General features: G+C 41.9%; 1 protein-coding gene across 2 annotated transcripts in view; it reads right to left on the bottom strand.

Annotated features, from left to right (window-relative positions):
• pltp (phospholipid transfer protein) overlaps positions 1-15,725 on the bottom strand; it is a 46,093-nt gene that overhangs the window by 12,080 nt on the left and 18,288 nt on the right. For both annotated transcript variants that reach the window (XM_084929718.1, XM_084929719.1), the window contains one exon: positions 14,751-14,818. In XM_084929718.1, coding sequence (XP_084785844.1) covers positions 14,751-14,818 — 68 coding nt within the window. The remainder of the gene's footprint in view (positions 1-14,750; positions 14,819-15,725) is intronic.

Genomic DNA, 15,725 nt, shown 5'->3' with positions numbered 1-15,725 from the left:
GGAATATGGCTGAAGTAAACTAAAGCCTAAAATACTTAGTCAGTCATTTGTTTAATAGTAATTTAGCATATATAATTCACATATAAAACTATGAATTGTAATTTTAAACGGTTTAAAAGCATGCAGAATAGCATATGTCTCAGTCAAGAATAAAAAATCCAGTTTTTTAGATAATATAAAATCATTCAACAAAAATGATTTATTAGACAGAGATCGAGCGTTAAAAAGCGCCATATTCAGTAGAAGCCTCCGTATTTGCGGAGGCTCGAGTTAAAGGACGTAGAAACTCAGGGTTTGAACCATCACGCTCATAGAATCCGCTCACCGTGGGAAGAAAAAGCCAGCCGGCAGAAGAGTCTGGATAAACCCTCCTCAGGCAGGCCGGTCTTAAAGAGCCGGGCCCAGCGTATCCAAACAGGGACGTGGAAAACAAGTCCCCCTCCATGGAGCTTCTCTGAGCTCAAGAGACAAGGCACGCTCGGCGTCGCTTACCAGCCGAACCCCACCGCCAGTAAAGCCTGAGCTTTACCTGAATACCTCCTCTTCTCCCTCTCCTTCTCCGTGGCGAAAACGCCCACGAAAGATCCAACTGATGGAGGAGGGTGGAAAATGCCGAAAGGAGGACGAAGAGACATTGTGAGGCATCATAGAGGATCGGATAGATAGCAAAGCCAGATGATCATACACCAAGGCAGCCAATACATCATTAAAACTAAATGAGAACAGCAGAGCAGAAAAAATAATACAAAAGTGGAGCGCGACAAACTGCACCCGGCAGCGGCAGAGCCAAACACAGGCGCCATCAAACCAGAAGTTCTTCAACAGCTTCCGGAACATACTGGAAGTTCTATGCACAGCATATCACCAGGTCTGAGCTGCCGGTCATCCAGGACCTCTACAGGCCCAGATGATCCTCTCTGCTCCCAGCCCTTCCAGCCTTACACTCTTCACAGGAGCAGATTCAGGGACAGTTTCTACCCACAGGCCATCAGGCTGCTGAACTGCAAAACAGGTCAGAGAGGTATAACAATCGAAAATGCACAACATGAGGAAAGACGAGGAGAACAAAGAACTCCCTCCAGACTGAGCTCCAACAGGGAGATCCAACAGAAAAAAAAACCTTAGCACATGAATCATCACATCTCACAACATAGAAGACAGAAGCTTCGAAGGCGTTTGGAGGGGGTGGGGGGGTGAGTGTAGGTCTGTGTCAGTGTACATGCATATGTGTGTGTATGTGTGTGTGTTCCTCGCTCAGCCGAGAGAAAGTGTCCCTTCTCCCGGTTAAGCAAAGTCAACAATCTTCGGTCGACGCGGGTGACCTTGAATGAGGAGGGAGAAAGTCACAACACAGTCTTGTTATCTAAAGGAGAATTGTTATTCCCCTTAGCTTTTGCCTTGAGCATCCAGCCAGGGGGGGGGCACATAAGATGAAGATGGCAGTTGTTTTGGTTAGTGCGAACAAACTGCATCCAATTTAAGAGTTGGTCTAACGTCCGTCACTGGTCACCAGGTCTCAATTCCCGTTGCTCTTCTTCAAGATGTTATCCGTATAGCAGAGCTTTGTGTCACGATCCTGGGTCTTATGACCCGGTGTTTTGAGTTTTAGTTTATTTTGATGTTTATATTATGTGATTAAACTCATTAGCTTTTCTAGTTCATTTGTTTTTAGATTCCCTTTGTGTCTTCCAACCCCTGTGAAGTCTCCCTTCCCCTTCATGTGTTTCATGTCTGTGTCTTACGTTGTCAAGTTCATGTTGTCATGTCTGTGTCTCATTATGTTTCCTGTTTTATTTTGAAGGGGTCCTGTGTTCCTATGTTCAATGTTTTTAGTTTTACTCTCCCCTCGTGACGTCGTTATGTTCATGTGTGTCAGCTGTTTCCCCGTGTGTTTCCATTTCCCTCATTATCCTCCTGTCCGTGTGTCTTCAGTCATTCCTTGTCAGGTCGTCTGCTCATCCACGTCACGACTTCAGGTATCCATGTCAGTTCACCATGTTTTTTTTGTTTTTTTTTTATAATTCAAGTATTTATTAGATTTTGCATTTTATAACAGCAAATACAGAGATGCAGCAACCAAAAGCAAACAAACAAAAACAAACAAACAAAAATAAATAAATAAATAAATAAAATTAAAAAAAAAAACACAACAAAACAAAACAAAACAAAACAAGTGAGGTTTTAACATATGTTCTATTAAGCTCAAATGTCCAAGTCAGGTAGACATGTAGGTGCAAAAATTGTCCCACTGTTCCAGCGCAGCTTCCGTCACATGATGTATTTTTCCCAGCATCTTTTCACATGCAACATTCCCAATCATTCTGTCTTTCCACATTTTAAGCGTTGGAATATGGGAGTCCTTCCAGTGTTCCAAAATGACACGGGCACATGTTACCAATGCAGTACTTAACACTCTAAACTGGTGTTTATTTAATTGCAGCACCTCTCCTTTGTCTCCTAGTAAACATAATTTAGGCGATCTGGGTAGGTTACAAAGTGTCCACCCCTGCAAATAATTCAGTACAGTGTTCCAAACTGGAAAAACCAGCGGGCATTCCCAGAGGGCATGTATCAAAGTACCTTTGGCTTGTTGGCATTTCCAACACAAGTCATCTCTACCAATCCCCATTCTATACAGCCTTGAAGGAGTATAATAGTATCTGTTAAGAATTTTGTATTGAATAAATTTCCCCCTGGCTTCCCTAATGTATAATCCATTGTTCGACAATATAGAATCCCATGTACCTTCATCCATTGTACGCCCTAGATCCCTTTCCCATGCTTTTGTCAGGCTCTTATTTATATTATTTTTAATCCATGGGCAAATATTATACCATTTCGCAGCTGTGCACAGAGATGGGGGTAGTAGCATAAAATTCTCTATCGGGTTACTTTCACATGTTATTGTAACTCCTCCTTTTAAACAGTTTCTTATTTTCAAATACTTCCAGAAATGACTGTTACCCTCTAAACAAAACTTATTTTTAATATCCTCATACGACATGAAAACACCCCCTTCAAATAGGTCACTAACAGTTCTGATACCTCTTCTCAGCCATTGTGTCCAGTAAACAATCTGCTTACCAATTTTAATTTTAGGATTATACCACAAGGGGGCATACTTCTGTACATATGGCACAAGTTTATATTTCTTATGCACCTCCAACCATACCATTTTCAAAAATTTCAAAATAGGGTTTTGCGTATTACCGTGATTATTCACTTTTTGTGATAAAATATCAATTGGTGTGAATGGAGATGCAAGCTCTTGTTCTATTAAAATCCAATCTATATTGTTTTTCCCTGCCCAATGTTTGCCTAATCTAGCCATTTCAAAAGAGATGCTATAATACTCTATATTGGGCAGGGCTAGTCCCCCTTCTTTCTTAGATTGGGACAGTCGATTTATGTTAATACGGGGTTTACCACCCTTCCAAAGAAAATCTTTTATCATATTATTGTAGCTTTGCAACATCCGTCGCGGGATACACATAGGCAGCATTCCTGTATAATAGTTGATGAGTGGTGCCACAACCATTTTAACTGTGTTCACTTTTCCCCACAGTGTCAAATTTAGTTTACTCCATTTACCCAAGTTTTTATTGATCTTGTTCAATAATTTTCCCATACTGTTAGCCACAATATCCTCAATATTGGGGTTCAATTCAATTCCAAGATATTTCATTCCCTTGTCCACCCACTTAAAGTTAAAGCCCGATATTAAGTTATGACTGCAAGTCTGGGAAACTGGCATCGCCTCTGATTTATGCCAATTAATTTTGTACCCCGAAAACATTGAGTATGTATTAATCACCTCTAATAGTTTTGTGATAGAATTAGTTGGGTCTTGGTTTAATACCAGCACATCATCTGCATACAGGAATAATTTGTGTTCTCTGCCTCCCCCAAATACACCTTTAATCTCTGCATTTTCTCTGATTTAAATAGCTAATGGCTCTAAAAATATTATAAATAGCAATGGGCTTAAATTACATCCTTGACGTGTTGATCTGGAAATACTAAAAAAAGGAGAAAGTACCCCATTTGTAAATACAGCTGCTTCTGGACCAGAGTACATGGTTCTAATCCATCTGCAAAAGTTGTCACCTATTCCAAACTTTTCCAGGGCTGTGAACAGAAAGTTCCACTCCACCCTATCAAAAGCTTTCTGTGCATCTAAAGATATAGCCAATACAGGATTTGTGTTTTTTCTATTCAGCCACAGCAGGTGTAGTAATCTCCTCATATTATCAGAAGCAGATCTATTCTTGATAAAACCCTACTTGATCTTGATGAATAATTTGTGGTATTACAACCTCCAACCTTGTTGCTAAAACTTTGGATAGAATTTTGCAATCCACATTGATTAAACTTATCGGTCTGTAATTACCTGGATCAGTTAAATCCTTGTCGCCTTTTGGAATTAGTGATATTACTGCCTGATTAAAACTTGCAGGGAGTCGTCCAAATTCAAAGGCTTCATGTAATACTTCAGTTAGAAAAGGACATAGCAAATCTATAAATTTATGGTAAAATTCTGCTGGGAATCCATCTATTCCTGGTGACTTCCCAGTTTTCATTGCACGGATAGCTTCTTTTACTTCTACCTCAGTTAGTGGAGTTTCCAATTTGTCCCTACCCTCTTGTGAGATTTTTGGTATTTTCATTTTATCAAAGTATGTACTCAGCAGATCCATACTTACTTTGTTATCGGACGTGTATAAATCTTGATAAAATATTTTAAAAATTGTGTTAATCTCTGAAGAAGATGTAACTAATTTATCATCCTTTTTAACTGCCGTAATAACATTCTGATTGTCCATTTGCTTAAGTTGTCTGGCTAATAACCTGCCTGTCTTCTCACCATTCTCATAGAAATTCGTTTTAAGACGAAAGAGGGCATACTCTGCTTTTTTGTTATAAATTTCATGAAGATCATATTTAAGCTGGCAAATCTCTTTAAATTTATTATCGTCAAATTTTCCTGCTAATTGTTTTTCCAATTTACTTATATTTTCCTCCAAAGTTTTTATCTTTTCCTTATTTTCTCTATTTTTCTTAGAACTATAGCCTATGCACTTTCCACGAATAAATGCCTTCAAAGCATCCCATACAATGGCCAGCCTGTCCGTAGATCCAACATTCACCTCTAAAAAATATCTTATATCCTCTTTTAGGGTTGATACAAATTTTTCGTCCTGCAATATGCTTGAGTTTAGTCTCCACCTACCCATTCTGTTCTTTTCGACATTTAGATTTATGTGCAATTCTACTGGTGCGTGATCTGTTAAAGCAATCACACCGATGTCACAGTTTACTACTAAATTGACACATGATTTAGAAATCCAAAAATAATCTATTCGAGAATATGTCTTATGCGAATGAGAGTAAAAGGTGTATTCTCTTTCCATAGGGTTAAACAGCCTCCAAATATCTACCACACTGAGATCTTCTTTTAAAGCATCTATCGCTGTCCCAGTTCTAGTACTTGAAGTTGCATTAATGGCACTTCTATCAATATATTCATCCATCACATTATTAAAGTCTCCACCTAACAAGATCTGGCCCTTCATGTTCCCTAGCATCTTGTTAACCTCATCCATAAAATTAGGTTCATCCCTATTTGGGGCGTAAATATTGCACAGAACAACCTGAACTCCATTAATGAGAGCAAGTTATAGTTTGCCTTCAAGACTTTGAAAAGGACAAAATTATTGACCGCCTTACATATCACCGCCTTTACCCAGGGGATGCCATACCCTGCATCTACGGACTTCCTAAAATCCACAAGGAAGCTGTCCCACTCAGACCCATAGTCAGTAGCATAAACTCAGCCACTTATAACATTGCTAAACACCTTGCTACCATCCTTGCTCCTCTTGTGGGGAACACCCCACACCACATCAAGAACTCCACCGACTTCACCGACAAGGTCCAGAAACTTACCCTGGATCCAGATGAAACCATGGTGTCCTTTGATGTAGTCTCTCTCTTCACTTGCATACCCACCACGGAGGCCGTGGAGACTGTCAGAAAACGACTACAAGAAGACAGCTCCTTGGAGGACAGGACCAACTTCACACCCGATCAGATTTGCACACTGTTAGACCTCTGCCTCACCACTACATATTTCAAATACAACGAAGGCTTTTACAGACAAAAACATGGCTGTGCCATGGGCTCCCCCGTGTCACCTATTGTAGCCAACCTTTACATGGAGGAAGTGGAAAGGAAGGCTCTTGGCTCTTTCAAAGGAAGAGTACCCAGCCACTGGTACAGATATGTGGACGACACCTGGGTCAAAATCAAGACACAAGAAGTGGAATCCTTCACTGCGCACATTAACGCTGTGGATAAAAACATCAAGTTCACCAGGGAAGACACAAAGGACAACTGTTTGCCTTTCCTGGACTGCGCTGTGCACATTGAAGAGAACGGCAAACTCAACATCGAAGTTTACCGGAAGCCCACACACACGGACCAGTACCTCCTCTTTGACTCCCATCACCCTTTGGAACACAAACTTGGAGTAATTAGGACCCTACACCACCGGGCAGAACATGTTCCCTCTAAGCCTGAAGGAAAAAAGAAGGAACACACACATGTAAAGGAAGCACTCAAAACGTGCGGCTATCCTAAATGGGCGTTCTTAAAGTCAGCAAAGAGGCACAGAAAAGAAGACCAGACACCAACGAGGGAGGATAAGAAGGACAGACGCAACAACATTGTCATCCCCTATGTAGCCGGTGTATCAGAAAAACTTAGGAGAGTTTTCTCCAAGCATGACATCCCGGTGCATTTCAGACCCAGCAACACGCTCAGACAAAAACTGGTTCACCCGAAAGACAAAACGCCAAAACACAGACTTAACAATGTGGTGTATGCTGTACAGTGCAGCGAGGAATGCCCAGACCTCTACATTGGAGAGACCAAACAGCCACTTCACAAGCGCATGGCACAACACAGAAGAGCCACCTCCACAGGACAAGACTCAGCAGTCCATCTGCATCTTAAGGATAAAGGACACTCTTTCGAGGATGCCAATGTTCACATTTTGGACAGAGAGGACAGATGGTTTGAAAGAGGAGTGAAAGAAGCCATCTATGTCCACTGTGAGCGACCATCTTTGAACAGAGGCGGGGGTTTACGACACCAACTCTCTGCCATCTATAATCCAGTTTTGAGATCCCTTCCCAGACGCCTTAACGCCCACTCACATCCTGGGCCATCTGACCTCAGGAATTCGCATGATAAGGTGGGGCCAGGTTTCACAATGAACACACCCGAAACTCTGGCTGATTGGGACCCACACCCAGTTTTACACCTTGGCTCAGGCGATTAGAAGATCATCAGGGCTTTTGTCCCTCTGTGGGGGGACACTCCCACTAGGTTTATATCTGGGACTCTCCACCATTTGACCTTAGAACTGAAGAAGCTTCTCGGATGAGAGGTGAAACGTCTTCAAGTAAACTTAAAGAAGTCCAGACGCTTTTCTTTGCAAGCTCCTTTGACCATTAATGAGAGCCTGCAGAGCCAACACTCGCCCGTCTTCATCCCGGCTTTCCTTCAATAATACAAAGTTTAGTCTTTTATTAATAAGTATCATGACACCACGACTCTTGCTTGATCTTGAGTTATGAAATACTTTCCCAACCCAATCCCTTTTTAATTTCAATGCTTCATTTTCATTCGCAAAATGCGTCTCCTGGATGTATGCAATATCAGCATTATGAGACTTGAGGTAGCTAAGCACTTTTTTTCTTTTGACTGGTGTGCCACAGCCATTTATATTCCATGACACAATATTAACGTCCACATTCCCCATGACTATGCCATGTTAAGGTATCTATAAGCCTTATATCTTCCAACCCATAACCATTTAACCTGTGCTGATAACCCTGCTTGAACCAGAACATAAGTTTAAACAAGAACAGTACCTCACCTATAAAATCTCTACCAAAAAAATAAAAAATAAAAAACAACGAACATAACAAAAGAAATAGCGCCGTCCAAAAAAGGGACATGACAGCGCAAAAGCCCCGTCTCTGGTCCATGATGGTCCCGTGGACAGTGAACTGCTGTCCTCCTGCTGTCCCGTCGACACCCCAGGGAGCCCGCCCCCGTCTTATGAAATTATTAACGATGCGCTCCCATGCACGTAATTTAGCTTATTAACCCCTTACTCCACCACTTCCTGAAAGTTCTCACGCACGAATTTCTCTGCCTCCTCAACGCTCTCAAAGCTCTTCTGCTGGCCTTTCCATGTTAATCGAAGTTTTGCTGGATGTGCCAGGGTGTGCTTTATCTGATGCTGCCATAGCTTCTTCATTACTGGGGAGAAAAGCTTCCTCTGCGCCGCTCGCTCCGCGGTCATATCTTCATAAAATGACAAGCGACAGTTCTCCCACAGTATTCCTTTCTTCTGCTTAGCGGTCATGATAACTTTTTGTCGTGCAGTGTAATGGAGAAATCTCACCAGCACGATTCGAGGTGGCTGACCAGGTCCCAGGCGTGGTCTCGTACTTCTGTGGCATCTTTCCAGCTCATATTCCTCCCCTCGTAGACCTAGGCCATCCGCGAGTATCTTCATCACATAATCATTTATGCTGCCACCACTTTCCAGACCCTCTTCCAGACCGATAAGCCGAACATTCTTTCTGCGGTTTCTATTTTCCTGGTCGTCTACTCGGGCCCAAAGTTGTTCAAGCTTTTTAGCGTTTTTGCCATTATCTTCTGTTATGCTCCTCATTTTGTCTTCCACATCTGAAATGCGGCCCTCAGCTTCGGTCATCCGTATTTGGATTGCACTTATAGTGTTTTTAAATTCCACCATATCTGACTTGATGTGAGATACATCGGCCGCAACACTAGTTAGGATAGTTCCAAGCTTAGTCATTTCGGCAAACAGGCCGCTTATATCCATCTTTGGCCCTTCTTCTTGGCTAGCAGGGCTAACCTTGGCACTTCTAGCATTACTTTCCCCTGCTGCCACCGTGGAGATTCGGGTTTGCACACTCTTCTTCTTAGTTCCTGTGGCCATGTCTCTCAATAAGTTCGAGGACACTGATCTAGCAAGTCACCGCAGTGAGGAAATATATTATTTGGGAGCGTTTACCTTGTTTTAAAACTAATGTAGGGTCGACGGGGGTCAGAGACTCTCTATGGCGCGGCCATTCCCAAACGCTCCATCACGTGACTCAGTTCACCATGTTTAAGGTTTTTTCATGTTTAGTTTTAGTTCACCCAATTTAGGTTATTGTTTAGTTTCACCTATGCCCTTTGTTTGTACCTTGTTTCCTAGCCTCAATAAACGGCTTGTTTTTTGTTAAATCCACGTCACGTTCAGTTTTTGGTCTGCGTTTGAGTCCTCTCTTGCAAACACATACAGTCTGCCTCAGCCAGACTGTGACACAATGAGTTTCTCCAAGATCTTATCCATATTGCGTTTAATAAACACCGTCTAACAGAAGAAATAAAAGAAAGTAAAAACATAAACTAGCTTTAAAATAATTTTAAATAATTGTAAGAATGAAGAAAACTGGGTTAACCCAGGACGGTGATGTTGCTGGTAATGGTGTTGTTGTTCTTTTTGTTTTGTTTTTTTGTTTGTTTGTTTTTTCCATAACTTGTGAATCTGCAAATTTACACATTGTCTTTTTCATATGAAAGAAACTATACTTGTTTTTGATGTATGTTTGTGTTTTGCTTTACTTTTGCTTCATATGATGTTTGTTTAATTTAAGACTAAAAGAAAATTAAATGAATGAGAGGTAAAACTTGAGGGGGTAGGGACAAAAAAGTATTTACTTCTGCCTACTCCCTTTCAAGCAAAAAATGGAATGATATTTTGTAATGATTGTGAAGGCACATGTTTGAAATGTTTGAAATAAAAATGGGCACACATGCCACAGATGGCACGCGACAGGTTAACTGATGGCACGACTGGGCCGATGTTTTGTTTTGTTTTGTTTTGGGGGGGTTTTGTTTTAGTAACGGTATAAACAGTGAAAGGTGGTGGATTGGCCAGTGTGTAAAAATAACTCAGTTGTTTGGTGGTGGCTGTGGCAGAGCTTCCACAGAGGCCAGCAGGTGGATGAGGGAAAGGGGAGGCAGGAGGAGGAGAGACCCGAGGCGGCCGCCGGTCCGAGTGTCAGGTGAACTGAACTTCAGGTAAGAAGTTATGACCTGCAGTCTCTCTGGGTCAGATATAAACCAAGTTTAGGTGGAGTTTATTTTCGTTATGCTGACTTTTTACCGTCAGTTGAGTTATTGTAACTGTATTGTAGCTAGCATGACGGAGTTTCTATACAGCTGGGTGGGTAATTGATGTTACTGATAATGAACTTTATTTTATTCATAAGGTTAGTTAGTAGAGTTGCCAACCGTCCCATAAAAAACGGAATCATCCCGTATTCAGTGAAAATATTACGTGTTTCTTATTGAGGTGAAAAGGAACACAAAGCTGCAGTTTTTCTGCGTCATTACGCTGTCTGCTGCCTCTTCTCCTCTCATTCTCTCCCCCTCCCTCTCCTGTTGCTCCTTCAATCATGAAACTGATCAATGATCAGCTGATCGGCTTTTCTCTCTTGTTTGTTTATCGCCCACTTTGCGCCAGAAAGAGGAAACCAGCAGATGTCGCGCTAAACAACAGCAGCACGTTTGATCAGCTGTTGTTAGAATGTATTTAATATTAATTTCTAGTATCAGCTGATGTTTGCGGAGCCACAGCTGTAAAGCTGCTGGTCATGATGTCGGTTTGGATATGTGGTGAGAGGGAAACATGAAGATGAAACCAGGAGATGTCCTTACTGAATCATCAGAGCTGAACAGGTGATGGAGAAACAGGTTTAGCTTTTAGGTGACATGGATGAGTTGAAGTTATGAACTGTTTCTGAGAGACAAATAACACCAGGATCCTTTTTCAGGTAGCTGACAGCTGGTAACTGTGCAGGGGCAGGTCTAGCAAAGTGTTGCCAGGGGGCCAGGTACACAGCAAAATCTCCAGTGTTAAATTAACACTAGAGAGTGTCTATATGGGTCCACTCCTCTGAGTGTTAAATACAACACTGTTGAGTGTTAAATTAACACTTTTGACAGTGTTATATGTTTAAAAGTAACCTAGTCAGTTTTGAAGATTAACAAAGACTAACACTGAGCAGTGCTGATTTTCTAACACTGGAATATTTCTAACATTTTGAGTTATTTTCCAGTGTTAGACAATAGTGTTAGACTCTAGAGCAGCTCTTCCTCAACCTCCTCCGACCACAGGTACAACATGCCCAGGACCCACTACAGTTCGCCTACAAGGCGGGTGTCGGAGTGGAGGATGCCATCCTGTACCTCCTGCATAGAGCCCACTCACACCTGGATGGGGGAAAAGGCACGGTCAGGATCCTGTTTCTTGACTTTTCCAGTGCCCTTAATACCATCCGGCCCTGTCTGCTTCAGGAAAAACTGAACAGGATGGAGGTGGACCCCTGCCTGGTCGCTTGGATCTCCGACTACCTCACCGACAGGCCACAGTACGTCAGGCTGAAGGACATCACGTCTGACACTGTGGTCAGCAGCACAGGAGCACCACAGGGAACTGTGCTGTCCCCACTTCTCTTCACCCTGTACACCTCTGACTTCTGCTACAACTCTGAATTATGCCACATTCAGAAGTTTGCAGACGACACAGCCATCATGGGGTGTATCTGGAATGATCAGGAAGAGGAGTACAGAAGTCTGGTGAGGAACTTTGTCGCATGGAGTCACACAAATCACCTGCAACTCAACACCTCAAAGACTAAGGAACTGGTTGTGGACTTTGGGAGGTCCAGAGCAGGTCCACTGCCAGTTCAGATAGAGGGGGAGGAGGTGGAGGTGGTCAACAAGTACAAGTACCTCGGGCTGTGGGTGGACAACAAACTGGACTGGTCATGCAACACAGAGCACCTGTATAAAAAAGCCCAAAGCCGACTGTACTTCCTCAGGAGGCTGAGGTCTTTTAACATCTGCAGGAAGCTCCTGAGGATGTTTTACCAGTCGGTGGTTGCTGGAGTACTTTTCTATGCTGTGGTGTGCTGGGGGAGCAGCACAGCAAAGAAGGACTCATCCAGGCTGGAAAAACTGATCAGGAAGGCTGGCTCTGTGGTCGGCATGAAGCTGGACACTCTGGTGACAGTGGCAGAGAAAAGGACACTAAAGAAACTGCTGGACATTATGGACAATGCTGGGCATCCTCTGCACACGGCCATAAACAACCAGAAGAGCCTGTTCAGTGACAGGTTGCTTCTCCCCAAGACAAGAACCAACAGACTTAAAAACTCCTTTGTCCCACACGCCATCAGACTGTTTAACTCCTCTCTGGAGGGGAGAGGGAGGGGAAACAGGAGGACAAAGGAGGGGGGAACAACTAAGCTGTAGTGCCTCTTCACCTCACTGTGCAATTACCTTTGTGCAATACTTTTTGTTAATAGTCAACGGTGCAATAGACTCCATACTTGAAATGTGCAATCCACTTGTATTTTTATTTTTATTTTATTCCTATTTATTCTATTTATCCCCTTTGTATATTTTTTATCTATATATGTCTTTGTATTTATATATGTGTGTGTATATATATATATATATATATATATATATATAATATTCTGTAACTCTATAACTTCTGTCGGTGCTGTGCTTATTTGGAACCGAATTTCCCAGAGGAACCCACCCGAGGGATTAATAAAGTTTTATCTTATCTTATCTTATCTTAGTGTTAATTTAACACTGGAGATTTTGCTGTGTAGGGCATTAACAGGGAGAGGGGGGCACAAAGATATACTTTCTTTCTTATTCTCAGTTAAAATGTCTCGCTTTTATTTATTTTATTTTTTTATTAAACAATATTTTTAATTGCTTTTTGCAACAGCATACAAAGGTTTGTTTTCACAGTAATATGCCGCAGTAATAAGAACACCCCCCCCCCACACACATACACACCTCCCATCCCTGCTCTCTCCCAAACCTACATCAAATAAAAACACATGAAATATGCATACATTAGTACAATATGAAATGTCTCGCTTTTAACAAATAATTATCTGAATCTTACAACCAAAGTTTTCATCTGATGTAAAATGTATAGAAATCATACATATACCAACAAGACTGTACATCACTGTCACAACAGCGTCTGTTTTCATTCAAAGGCTTTATGGTTTTAATACCTGGGGGGTCGGTCTCTAGTCAAAATGCCCGGGCTGATTTTTTGTCCCAGTCCAGTCCTGGGCACGACACACAGTGAATTAATCTCAGAAGGAGCATTAAAAAAATAAATGGCCGCACCAGCGGTGCACATTGCAAATTAGCTCGCATACACACATTAGTTGTGCCGCTTCTTAATGACAGTATCTTAGCTAACAACCCCAACTACCAGATTCAACTTGTAATTAGCTAAAAATAACTTAGCCTACCAGTGAGAGGGACGTTGCTAGCTGGCAGTTTTTTCAAGCGATGTTTAAATTTCCACATTCTGACACTTCAGCAGCTGTCCGCTCAGCGCAGCATCAGCACCACGGAAATACACGGATACATCCGTACTCGAGACAGAATTCACAATGTGTTTTCAGGACTTTCAGGCGTATGGACCAATGTCTTCTTTTCTGATCAAGCCAGAAAGCTTTAAAGAGCAGCTGGGTTTGTCTCGCATTAACTGGCTGAGTTAATGCCAGTTAATGCAACATTGAAATGCAGTTGATTGAACTGAAAAGCTCGACTCTGTGGGGGTCAAAGTTTGCAGACCTACAGACGCAGCTGGTATCCACAGCTGTGCGTGTTCATGGAGCTGCATGTTCACCTGCTGGACATCACACCTGACAAGTTTAACTGTCTTCAGAACATTGCAGAGGCCTTATTGACAGGATTTGGCTCTACATATCTGTGTGAGCAGATTTTCTATCACATGAGTCCTCAGGTAGATGTCTGAATGCTGGACACTCGGAGACCTGTGTCTCTGAGTGGGAGACCAGAGATCACATTAACATGTGTATCTCTGTATTAACAAACATGCCATATTGGCCCAGTTTATTTTTCTTATCATTGTTGTGAGGAGACCATAAACAGCATTTGTATTTTCTGTTGTTCAGTTCATTTGCTGTTGCGAACAAATATAATTCTATAAAGTTGTTCTATACAGTGTGTAACTGTTAATATAGAGCGTTATTAAATGTATTGCTAATGCAATCATATGGCACACTGACTTCTGAGGAAATTTTAGATGCACTCATCATCAGAAAGGTTGCCGACCCCTGGGTTAGAGAATAAGCGAGACTATATAAAAGACATAAGAAGCCCAGCAGGGAAGATAAGGGAGAGAGAGAAAGTGCGGCCGCCTCCCTCAAGAGCCAAGGAGTTACAAGGATATACTGTGTTTTGTATTAGTATTACCTTGTGTGCAATTTTGCTTTTTTTCTACATGAAATATTGAGGGGGCTCTGAGCCTAAGAATTTCTTTGCTGGTAGTGATGTGCCACTCTTACATATATAGGATCAAATAAAACTTGAAACTTGAGACTGATTGATTTTCACGGTAAAGAAGATCAGTGGAAATTTTGATTTTAAGGTTTTTGAGATATTTGTATTCAAATATTGCTACAGGAAAAAAAAATCTTGCTACAGATTTCAATGTGCAAACACAATCGAGTGAGTGTGGGGTGACTGGGTTAGGCCAATCTGATATTTAATGAACATGTTGCAGAAACAAAGAAGTGAAACGTGCAAACCTGCGTAGGTCAGTGTGAACAGACAGACGTTTTCCTCTCATGGAAACTTTGGCATTGAACTTGGTCTCCTGCAAGAAGGCAAAAAGACACTTTTAGTTTCCACCTCAAAGTCTGTGAGTTTTTTCCTGTTGAAAGGCTCAAAGATCATAAATGACAAGAAGGCGCAAACACCGAAGCCGCAGGGATGCTTCAACCACATTTCTGTCACGGTTCTGGGTCATGTTGACCCAGCTTTCTGTTTTTCATGTTTTGGTGTTTTTCTAGATTATGATTTATGATTTGATTAATCAGTGATACTGTTTTGATTATGATTATTATTTAGTAGACTTTGGTCAGTGTCAAGTCTGTCTCTCTCTGTCTAGTCCGTGTCTTAGTAAAGTGTGTTTTGTTTCCTGTTTTACTTTGAAGGTTCTTGTTCCTGTCTGATGTCAGTGTTCCAGCTTTGCTCTCCCTGTCTCGTTAGGTCTTATTTCTCCCAGCTGTGTTCCCCTTCTGTCTCTAATTCCTTGATGACTCCCTCAGTGTATTTAAGCCCAGTGTGCCTTTGTGTCACTGTCACGTCGTTAACGTCTGTTCACCCTCTCTCCCTCTGTGTGCTCTGTTTGCCAACCTGTCTAGTTATTCAGTACTCCCAGTTTACTTAGTGTTTTTCTGTTCTGCTTCATCCCAGCAATAAAGCTGTGTATTTTGAGTTTCTTCCGCCTCCTCGAGTCCTGCATTTTGGCTCCTCCTGCCTGCCTACACACAGACACAGACAATTTCAGAGTTTGTTTAGGGTCTTCATCTTCATTTCTTTGCCTGGGACAGATATATTCTCTGTATGATGTTATATAAAGCTTAGTAACTTTTAAAAGGATTCAAAGGAGTCTTTACAGCATGAACCGAGTGTGTGGGGCATTGACCTAATGACCTAGGAACTGACCTAGGAGCTCAGGAAGAACGATGGGGTTTCAGCAGATCAGAGATATACTGGGA

This window comes from Perissodus microlepis, chromosome 5, assembly GCF_051167445.1.
Source record: "Perissodus microlepis isolate ML-2025 ecotype Zambia chromosome 5, ASM5116744v1, whole genome shotgun sequence".
Taxonomy (NCBI): Eukaryota; Metazoa; Chordata; class Actinopteri; order Cichliformes; family Cichlidae; genus Perissodus; species Perissodus microlepis.
The sequence above is the reverse complement of the archived record's forward strand: the minus strand, read 5'-3'. Positions and strand labels throughout refer to the sequence as shown.